Genomic DNA, 11482 nt, shown 5'->3' on the forward strand with positions numbered 1-11482 from the left:
TAAAACAGAAAAGCAATTCCGTAGAAGAGTTACAACTTAAAGCTACACAAAAGAAAGAGGGTGACAGATAGGCGTTTAAATGTTTAAAGTGTTAAATGAGGAAAGAGAAAAAAGCATAGTAGAATTGCAGGAAATGAGGCAAGTTTATATAAAAGGTTTTTAAGAAACTAAACAATTAATGAAACCAAATCCCAAAATAATGACAAGGTAAGCAATAATTGTGACTAATTTAAAATCATTTATATTTATATTTTTTATTCCCATCACTTTAAAAAAAACGCTAAAACTTTTAGAACAAAAAATAATACAAAATTTTTGAAAGCACCTCATTATTATACATAGTGTACAGTGAATAACAGTTGATTCGTGCGATTTTAAGGCAAATTTGAATTTGAAATAATATTGATAAAACCGAACAGAATAGAATAACTCAATCGTATGGTAAACAGAATACAAATCTTACAAACAATTTTTAGTATTCTATTAACATTAGTTATTAGTTTTTAAAATAATTTGTATTAAGCTTGGCATGTTTTTCTTTTTGTTTTTTATTTAATTTTATAAATATGTAAGAGTTTTTTTTCGCGAGTTTTTCTTTATTATGTATATTACTTATATGTTTCCCTTTTACATTTCATAGACCAAATAAATTATTATAATAATAATAATAAGAATAAGTACACATATGTAAATAATAATTGTTTGATACTCTCTATATTTTTGAGTTTGAGTTCACGCTCTTAATTGAAACTTAATTTTTAGAAATTTAAAAATTCTTGTATATTTTTTTCTTTTTGTTTAGAATGTGTTCTAAAGCTTTAAGTTTTTCCTTTTTAGTTTTTTTTTCTCTTTTTTCAAATCATATTATACTTTTTCTTACTTAAAGGCATCACTTTTAAATATAAAATGAAAATAAGAAAATAAAGTAAGAGTGATAGAGAGAGAGAGAAAGAGAGAATAAAATATAAATAAATTTCTATCCTACATTAATTCCACCATTCGTTAATCATCAACATCATTTAATCAGCTTTAATCATTAGAAGCATCACATCAATCCATCACAAGCTTAGTACACGCACACACGGAAATTCATTGAGTCTTATTTGAAAACGACTCAATTGTCTTCGTTTCGAGTACTGAAGGTAGGAGAGGGTTACAAGGGAGGAGGTTTTCTTTTTCTAACGACTTTGACTTTTTGAATGTGCAATTAGCCATTGTAGAGTTATGTCGATGTTGTCTTTTTCTTTACACGAAATACTATAACAGCATATTTCTCTGTCCTGTATACTAGATAAATTCCTGGAAGAAAAAAAACAAAAATTTTCGAATAATTTTTTTAAATGATTTTATAACATTAATTTTTAAAAAATAAAAGTTCTAAGCGATTTTTTTTTTTTTTTTTTTGTTTGAATTACATAAATTCGAAATATTTTATTAATTCAAAATTTGATCTCAAATTCCAAACTTTGTTAGAAACATGAAATAGAAATTCGTAATATAATATCAAATTCGAAAATTATGCAGAAATTGGAAATATGCCTACGAAAATAAATTAAAAATTTTAAAAGAAAATCGAAGCTCTATTATAAATTCCAAACACCAAATTCGAAATTTTATAAGAAACTTAAATTTTCATTATTTCTAAATTTCAGTAGAATTTCGAAATCCATAGTTCAGTTTTGTATTAGTCTAGTTCAGTTCTAGTTCAGTTTTGTATTAGTCTAGTTCAGTTCTGGTTCAGTTCTGGTTCAGTTCTAGTTCAGTACTAGTTCAGTTCTAGTTCAGTTCTAGTTCAGTTCTAGTTCAGTTCTAGTTCAGTTCTAGTTCAGTTCTAGTTCAGTTCTAGTTCAGTTCTAGTTCAGTTCTAGTTCAGTTCTAGTTCAGTTCTAGTTCAGTTCTAGTTCAGTTCTAGTTCAGTTCTAGTTCAGTTCTAGTTCAGTTCTAGTTCAGTTCTAGTTCAGTTCTAGTTCAGTTCTAGTTCAGTTCTAGTTCAGTTCTAGTTCAGTTCTAGTTCAGTTCTAGTTCAGTTCTAGTTCAGTTCTAGTTCAGTTCTAGTTCAGTTCTAGTTCAGTTCTAGTTCAGTTCTAGTTCAGTTCTAGTTCAGTTCTAGTTCAGTTCTAGTTCAGTTCTAGTTCAGTTCTAGTTCAGTTCTAGTTCAGTTCTAGTTCAGTTCTAGTTCAGTTCTAGTTCAGTTCTAGTTCAGTTCTAGTTCAGTTCTAGTTCAGTTCTAGTTCAGTTCTAGTTCAGTTCTAGTTCAGTTCTAGTTCAGTTCTAGTTCAGTTCTAGTTCAGTTCTAGTTCAGTTCTAGTTCAGTTCTAGTTCAGTTCTAGTTCAGTTCTAGTTCAGTTCTAGTTCAGTTCTAGTTCAGTTCTAGTTCAGTTCTAGTTCAGTTCTAGTTCAGTTCTAGTTCAGTTCTAGTTCAGTTCTAGCTCAGTTCTAGTTCAGTTCTAGTTCAGTTCTAGTTCAGTTCTAGTTCAGTTCTAGTTCAGTTCTAGTTCAGTTCTAGTTCAGATTTAAATAAATAACTTCTCTTTAATGACGACTGTGATGATTTTGAATACACAAGAAAAAAACACAGTCAAAACCCCAATGTCTTAAAATTAATATAAATTATCATTTCTAAAGTTTAAGAAATGACAATTTTCAGCATTTAATAATGACATATTAATGATAATGATGATTATTCCTAAATTTTTATTTACTAAAATCAAATATATTTGTTTCTTTTTATATTGATAAGTAAGCATTTGAATAGTTTAAATAAATTTGGTATGAGTTGGCAAAATATTTGTTTAAAATTGTTTGTCAATTGATAAACGAAAAAAAATGGGAATAAGTGAGTGAACAATGCAAATAAACAACATAAACATGTGGAGTCTGGAAGATTATAGAGTATATTTTAAATAAGAGATAGGGTAAAATATTTTAATCCAGAAATACATAATAAAAACACGCACATGTACAATTTTGTAAAAAGTTTTGGGTAATTATTTGTTAATAATTGTATTTTACTCAGACGCCGCATGTCACTTTCTTTTTGATGATGACTCATTTATGACTAAGAAACTAAAGTTTAATATTATATTTATAAAAATTTCGGTAATAGAATTCAAGTAAACCCTTGGATATATATCCCCCACAAACATGATATTAAAAATTGTGTGTTTTAAACTTCTTTTATATTAAACACTTACATTCTTTCAATTAGGCCGGTTTCATCTAAAGCACCTGGAAGATCACGTTTATTACCCAATACTAAAACAGGTATACCAGCTAATTGTGGTTTATCTAATAGTGAATGTAATTCATTGCGTGATGCTTCCATTTTATCTTTATCAGCAGCATCGACCATGTAACTATAAATTTGAAAAAATTTTTGTTAAAAAAATAATTAATATTTAAAATAGTTTATATTGTAATACTTACACAATTGCATTTACACCACGACAATATCGTTCCCACATTGATCTGAAACGTGGTTGACCGCCAATATCCCAAACTTTAATTGTTACATTACCTTTAGTTATGCGACGCATATTGAAACCAACTGTTGGTATCATGTCTTCAGTGAATTGGCCAGACTAAAATGTATTTATTTTGTAATTAGAATCGATTTTTTAAGGAATTTTAAATTGATTTTAACCAATTTTAAAAATTGGTTTTAGCCAATAAATTGATTTTAGCCAATTTTAAAAATTGGGAAATATTTATTATGGAATCAAAATTATTTTAAGAAAAAAAGCTATTTTAAATTAATAAGCATTTAAAAAAGTTTCCTTAGAAAAGCTTTTTATAAAAAATTCTTGTTGAAAATCTTTGTATTGAAGAGCTCTTTGCTGAAAAGCTGCGTATTGAAAAGCTTTTTAAAGGGATTTAATGAAAAACTTTTTATTGAAGTTTTTTTTTATAGAATAGCAAAGGATTTTTCGTTTTTGAAGAGCTTGAAGAGAGAGTAATTAATACGATTTTTAGATTTTTTTTTTTCAAATTTGTTTAAAAGCTTTTATTATAACAGTATGTTATGGAAAAATTATTTTTAGGGATAACACGTTTATATTAAAAAGCTATTATTATTATAAAAGTATATATTATATTTAAAACCCGAAGTATCTAAAATACTTCTTAAAATTTTCCAACTACCCTCGTAAAATAAATGTTTAATCATTAATAATGAATTCTCTATCGACAACCTTCTTCTTTACTGATATTAAAAACGAAAGTTACACCACAAAATCCAAGGAACTATGCTGATGAAAAGAAAACAAACTCTTATCTCTTCCCCGCTCTAATTACAATGAATGTAACGGAAACATATAATAAAAAATATATTATAGAATAAAACATTTTGTATTAACGAACAAAGAAGTCTTTATAACAAAAGGAAAAGATTTATTAAAAACTCATGTGATTAGTTTAATTTTTAATAACAAACGTACGTACACATATAGAGACTTGAAGAAAAGATGACAACATTAAGAAAATTTACATGCATCCCTACCAAAGCAAAAAAAATTCATTTGTTTGATTGAAAATATTAGATCATTTTAAAACAAAATCTATACTTAGAATTTTTTGAAATGCTCCTCTAATATAAAGCTTTTATAGAAACAATTAAGGAAGTTACTTTTTCTCTTCTAAATGTGGTTCCTTTGTGATATTAATTGTTTTTTCAGTTCAATTTCCTTTTTAAACATTTATCAAACAAGCATTATCATATGTTAGGTAGGGTAAGTTGCAAACACTCACGAAGAAAGGAAAAAAGTCACCCCCATACCCAAACCCCAAGTTAGTTAGCGAAGAAGAAGCAGAATATTGAATATTACAACAGCAAACAACAACGTATGCTGGTCGGTCTGTCGCAAGCTGGCTGAATTCAATATACACAATAGTATGAATAGTAGATGAATTGTATGCATTAACTAACATGGTATAGATAGGAGTGGGTAGGAGGTGTTTAGGAGGGGGTGTTAAAGAAGTTGGCTGTTTGTAGGTTGTTGTTTGGTCGAGTGGTCGGTTAATTTTCCTTTCTTTTTTTTTTTTTTTTTTTTGTTTGATGAGTAGTAATACTTTGTCTGATTAATCTAATATGTATGATTGTATGTATATTTGGCTTTTTCGTATAATTGTTAGATTTTTTCAATTTTTTCTACTCACAGCTATAACATTAACAAATGTCGTCTTTCCCGAATACTGCAGTCCAACCAGCGTCAATTCCATTTCTTCTTTCCAAAAGATACTTTTGAACCAATCCAATATTCTGTTAATTAAGGCGAGCATTTTCACTTCTGTTTATGTTTTTCTTAATTTAAATTATAATATTTCTGCGAAATTTTCACAATTACAATAAATTTTATTGACGCCCAATAAAAAAAATACTTGCTAATTTTTTCGTCTTCTTTATTCAAAGAGTACTGCGCCGACAAATAATAACGGCGGCTGCGATTGACATTAAATATATCAGCGGCGGCTTAAAATCGACTGTAGTAAGCCTTTGGCTCAGTTAGTTTGAAAGTTCCGTAAAGCGACATGGCCACACATCAAATTTGTTGACTCAAACGGTAAGTTCTTTGATTGTGTTAGTAAAAAAACTCACACCGCATATATACATGTGAGTTTTTTTCACTAACACAATTAAAAAACTTACCGTTTGTGTAAACAAATTTGATGTGTGGCCATGTCGCTTAACGTTTCCGTTCTGTTGACTATTTATGTGTAGTTAGTTTCTACGTAAAAACGTAGCACCAGTTTTTAAGCAAAAAGAAGCTACTCTGATTTGTTATGTCAAAAATCAGAGTTGATTTTCTTTTTTTGCGTTTCAAGCTAGATAAATTAATATAAATTAATTAATATTATTAACATAATTATAAAAAGTAAAAATTTTATCGTAACACGTTTTTTTTATTTTCTTTCTTGGTCTTTTCTTTTTTTCATGGCGTTTATGTTGAAAGTAATGTCAACTTTTATATTCTCTTTGACATATATCAGAGTTTTTTCTCTCTTACTTTTTCATTAACCATTTTTATTTTATTTTAATTTTAAACTTCATAGCTTTTAGTATGATAATTTTTTTAATAAATATTTATTAATTTAAGAAGTACGTTAATTTTAATGTTAAATTTTAAAGTATTTGAATTAATCGTAATAATTAAAATTTTCGGATGTACATTATTTTTAAAACATTAACATCACTTTTTTTTCTTATTTAAATTTTTTTGTATTTTATGTCAGCTGTCACTTAAAGTTGCGGATTGAATTCTGTTTTCTGCAGGTTCATCCGCAACGCAACTTCAACGTTACGGTAAAACTAACGACTTACACTGGTTTTCGTAAGCCAAAAACGAATCAGCTGATTCATCACGTAACGGAACGTAGAGACTAACTGAGCCTTTAAGTATTCAACTACGTTTAGTTTTTAAATTTTCAACGATTTTAAATAAAAACGGAATCCGAGAGATCAGAAAGTGGGATTTTGGAAGCAAATATATTGTTTATAACAACAAGACAGAGCAACCACAAAAGTTGTGTGAGAAATTATGCAGGGATGGATAAAAAATTCTTAAAAATTAAAAACAAATCCTTTCTCCAAGTTTTATGAGGATCGGACTATATTAGACCCTATCCTCCATATAAAACATCTTGCAGAAAATCATTTTCTAAAAAATTTTGCACATGTATATGGACTTTGATCATTAGATTAATAAGAACGTCAGCGTAATTTTCGGAATAGGGACTTAAATGTCGGATTGGGTCAATTATGGACCAAGTTCTTCATAATTTAAAGTATTTTTTTAATTCTACCATAATTCTATCATATTGATAACTTTTGGAATGATATATTAGCTATAAATTGATTTTCTGTAAGAGGGTTATATTTGGCGGACCGATCCTCATAATTTTATTTTTCATAAATATAGGTTTCGGTTCCTAAAAAAGTTTTTTTTCGTGGAATTCCATTAATTACATCGACATTTGAAAGTTTAAGTCATTTTCTGAAGAAGATCTCATATGGGTTTAAGGTGAATTATGCCTTTGGTAGACATATTTTCGTTCCAACAAAAATTGTTTTATTACGGTATTATTAAGTACGTAAAAAACGTTACCGTGATAGGTGCCAGGGCACTGCTATGTGGATGATATGAAGTTGCGAAGATGCAGAGGAACAAGAGATGATTAAGCACATAATTTGCCAATATCCTAGAATGCAGGATATGCTCTCTACTAATGTTCCTTTTGTTTTTTCTAGTGTTTTGTTTCTATTTCTTTGGATCTTCACATTCTACGAAGGAATCAGAATGGATCTTATAGTCTTATAGTTTACTTTAATTCAATTCTTGAAACAATTGACAATTTCCCTCTAATTTCATAATAAAAAACAATAATTTTCTTATTTTATATATATTTTTTATTTGTATTATAATTATATTATTTATTTATTTTTAATAATTAATTAGTAGTAGTTCTTGTTGTTGTTGTTGTTAAATGTGAGCTTCTTAAATAACTAAAATGACACAATTAAGTTTCTGGTTGTTGTTGTTGGGTTTTCTTTTGTTCAAAATTGTTTTAAAGTTTTTCATATTAATTTGTTTCATATTAATTTGTTTTGTTTTTAATTAATTATTTCTCTGGTAATATCATTTGATTTCAATTTAATTTCTTTTAAATATTGATTTTAGCTGCAATGAATCCAAAATTATTATTATTATTATTATTTCAATTAATGATTTTTGTTATTTTTTTTGTCTTGCAAATACATATTGTTACAAATTGTTGTTGTTGTTTGCTTAAAGTCTTATAAAATACTTGTTTTTTGTATTAAAACTTGTGAATTTTTTGTTTCAATAAAACTACTAGACTAAATTGTAATGACTACAGTTATCAGCCACATTCATTCATCCATCATCATTATCATCATTGTGTGATCATCAAAAATACATATAAAAAACATTTATTTTTAAGATTATTTATAATATTTTATGTTAAAATATTTTGTAAGTTTGTTTTGTGTATATATAAAAAAAAGCAAACTTAAGACAAAACTTAAAATTTAATGTTAATTTTTTTCTTTAATATTAAAGGATTTCCAATTTGTTTTAAGCTTAATTCTAACTTAATAAAACATAAAATTAAAATTAAAGAAATATTGTTGTTGCTAAAACAATATTTATGTTTTTAAAATAGTATTTTCAATTGTATTGCTTAAGTTGTTGCTGGTTTTCAACATTATTTTTCGGTTATTTCAATCAAAAATACTTTTTTCACTGGGATTTTGGTGTCTTGTTTTTTTATTATTACAATTATTGTTTATATTTTTAGACAAATATTGTTGTTATATTAATTTTACTTTTTTTAATTTAATATTAATATTAAAGTACTATACAAAAAACATTAATGTGGAAATCTTAATTGCACATAGATAGATGATAAAGGGGGGGTATATATTATCGTTTTGTTTTATTTAATTTTTATTTTTATATACAAAAGTTTTGTTATTTTACAAAGAAAATTGAAATATTGAAACCAATAGAAAAAACCTTAAGAGGCTTAAAAGTTTTTTTAAGAAACTTTTATTTATACAAAAGTCTCCTTCTGAAAAATAGGAAACTTTTGTCAAGCCTCTTTGAAGTCTTTAAATTACAAATAATATAGGAATTTATACGATAGTTTTAGTATTAAGCCCAGCTTTTAAGACTTTTCGTTTTAAACCCTGTTATTTTGTAAATAAAATCTACTGTTTTCTCTCAGTGCAATATATAAAAAAAGATTTAATTAAATAATAATAATAATTTGACAAGTATTTTAATATAATAAAATAAAATGAAATGTTTAATTTTTAATTAAATAATTTTGTTAAAAATATTATGGTAATTGGCACATGTATAATTAGAATTTTAAAAATAAAGCTTTTAATACTTTTGAAAAAGTGCAGAGTAGAGGGGAGGATTTATTAAATACAAATAATATAATTTAAAATTTGTGTTATTTCAAACAAAATATTTCAACGTTTCAAAATTTTGAAAATAATTTTCTATTAAAACACAACAAATAAAAATTTAAATACATAAAATTAAAAAGAAATTTATAAAAATTTAAAACTTATTAACATGTTTAAATTATAAAATTTCAATTATTTAAAAATCAAATAATATCAATAAACAAAAATTGTATAAACAAATTTTATATAAAAAAAAATAATAAAAATTTTTAATAAAAAAAAAAGAAAATAAACAGTAAATTTTTATTGAAAATTTACAAAATTTTGTACTGAAAATATTTTTACTCAAATTGTGTTTGAAAAAAATTTTATGTTTTAGTAAAAATTTTGTAGAAAAACGTAATTTTTCAAAATCAAAATTTTGCGATTCGAAGCAACAATTTTCAATTTTACCGAAGCAAAATCTTGAATCGAAATATTAATTATTGAAAAATTTTAAATTAAAATTTTCATTATAAAATTAAATTTTTTAATTTTGAGTCAAAATTTTTAATTTCTAAAGAAATTTTTAATTGCGAATTTTCAATTTTAAAAAAATTTTGATTCGATAAAATTTGTAATTTTGAATCCAAAATTATTATTTATTAATCAAAATTTTTAAATTTGAATTAATATTTTAAATTTATAATAAAAATCTAAAATTTCGAACTATAATTTTTTATTTCGATTCAAAAAAAATGTAATTTCAATTTCTAAAAAAATTCTTAATTTTCGAACTACGTACAATTTTTTATTTCAAATCAAAAAAATTTTAATTTCGAGTCGATTTGAAATTTGAAACTTTCGCTTTAAATTTTTAGTTTTGAAACAAGATTTAAAATTTTGAATCAAAATTAAAAATTTTAATTTGAAATCCATATTTTTAATCACGAATTTTCAAATTTTGAAAAATATTTTTTCTTATCGAAACAAAATGTTTAATTTTTAACCCAAAATTTATAATTTTTAATAAAAATGTTCATAATCAAATCAGAATTATAAATTTTAAATAAAAATTATCACTTTCGAAATTCGAATCAAAATATTTTATTTGGAATCAACATTTTTTAAACTAATCAAAATTTTTGAATTTCGAATCAACATTTTTTTATTCGATTTTTTATTCGAACAATAAAAATTTTGAATTTTCACACCAAAAATTGTCAATTTTGAATAAAATCTTTTACTTTTTAGTTTTGAAGTAAGATTTAAAATTTAAAATGTTAACTTTCAAATTAGACATTTTGATTTGGAATTTAAAATTTTGAATAAAATACTATTGATTTTAAATTTTCAATACAAAATTTAATTAAAATTTTTCCTTTTTCGAATAAAAATTTGTAATTTTGCATCAACATTTTTAAATTTAAGCAACATTTTCAAATTTAAATTTCGAATAAAATATTTTATTCGAAAGTTTAATTTTCAAATCAAAAATTTTAATTTCAAAATCAAAAAAATCATGTTTGAAAACAAAACATTTCAATCAAAAATTGAAATCTTCAATGAAATTTTTTTTTCAAATTTCTTGTTTTTAAATCAAAATTTTCCATTTCATATAAAAATTTAAATCAATTTAAAATGAAAATGTTGCATTTTAAAAATTATTAAAATTGTATCATAAAAACCATTTGGAAACCATTTTCCACTTGAAATTTTCAAAATGCCGTTTAAAAATTTGTTTTTTTATTTAGAATTTTTTAATTTTAAACTGAAAATTTTCAAATAATGATTCTGGAAAACTTTGCCTCTATATGTTAAATTTTCTGCAAAATTCTTTAGCTCTAAACATTTATAACAGAAAATAAATACTGATTTGTTTAGTTAAAAACTAAATCTTGAAGAGGATACTTGTTACTGGTTTCAAAAATCGCCAATTCGAATAAAATTCGAACATTTTAATAAAGAAATTGTACTTAATTTCTTAATACATAATAACTTTCTTACTTTGTGATTTGGTTTGAAAAGATTAGTGTGTGTGTGTGTGTAATATAAACTATTACTGGCTATTATATAGTATTTATGTGTAGCAGAGCGTAGTTTAATGTTCAACATAAAATATTTCAGTTGCTGTTTCATATATATTTTAGATGTATAAATTTATAACAGTTTGATTTGTTTGTAATTTCGATTCATATTTATGCAAATGAAACAAAATGATAAAGAAAAACATAAAAAGGAAAATTAAAGAAAAATATCATAAAATTTACGTGTAATTTGTGTAAAGTTTATAGAGAGTACATAGTATTTTATATATAAGTATTATTGGAGACTAAATATTTTATAAATTTTATGTTTTCTATGTTTAAATTGTTGTAATATAATTTTATATGTAATATATGTATACTAAAAGTAATTGTAGAAATTTATATTTATAATTAATATGTATATTTATAATTAATTACTTTTATTTATATATAATAGAGATATTTATATTGTATACGTTAATATTAATATTATGAAATAATTATAATTACTTTTGTTTATAGTTAAAGTTAATTGCATTAAATG

The 11482-nt window shown here is 24.3% G+C and overlaps 1 protein-coding gene across 1 annotated transcript; it reads right to left on the reverse strand.

Annotated features, from left to right (window-relative positions):
* Positions 1-575: 575 nt before the first annotated feature.
* LOC119611560 (ADP-ribosylation factor-like protein 8) lies at positions 576-5449 on the reverse strand. Its single transcript, XM_037967200.1, has 4 exons — positions 5155-5449; positions 3427-3581; positions 3195-3356; positions 576-1299 (listed from the first exon to the last, which is right to left on the reverse strand). The coding sequence occupies exons 1-4, from the start codon at positions 5275-5277 to the stop codon at positions 1179-1181; spliced, it is 561 nt and encodes a 186-aa protein (XP_037823128.1). The 5' UTR covers positions 5278-5449; the 3' UTR covers positions 576-1178.
* Positions 5450-11482: the final 6033 nt, after the last annotated feature.

Source organism: Lucilia sericata, unplaced genomic scaffold, assembly GCF_015586225.1.
Source record: "Lucilia sericata isolate MDLA Ls3-8-SP2 unplaced genomic scaffold, ASM1558622v1 Contig001480F_arrow, whole genome shotgun sequence".
Classification (NCBI taxonomy): Eukaryota; Metazoa; Arthropoda; class Insecta; order Diptera; family Calliphoridae; genus Lucilia; species Lucilia sericata.

What these genes read in the sequence shown, in the direction of transcription:
- LOC119611560 (XM_037967200.1), bottom strand. Translation starts at nt 5,277, where the DNA reads ATGCTCGCCTTAATTAACAGAATATTGGATTGGTTCAAAAGTATCTTT. An exon ending in CATTTGTTAATGTTATAGCT is followed by an intron (nt 3,582 to 5,154) that starts GTGAGTAGAAAA and finishes AATACATTTTAG; the next exon opens with TCTGGCCAATTCACTGAAGA. An exon ending in ACCGGCCTAATTGAAAGAAT is followed by an intron (nt 1,300 to 3,194) that starts GTAAGTGTTTAA and finishes TTTTTCTTCCAG; the next exon opens with GAATTTATCTAGTATACAGG.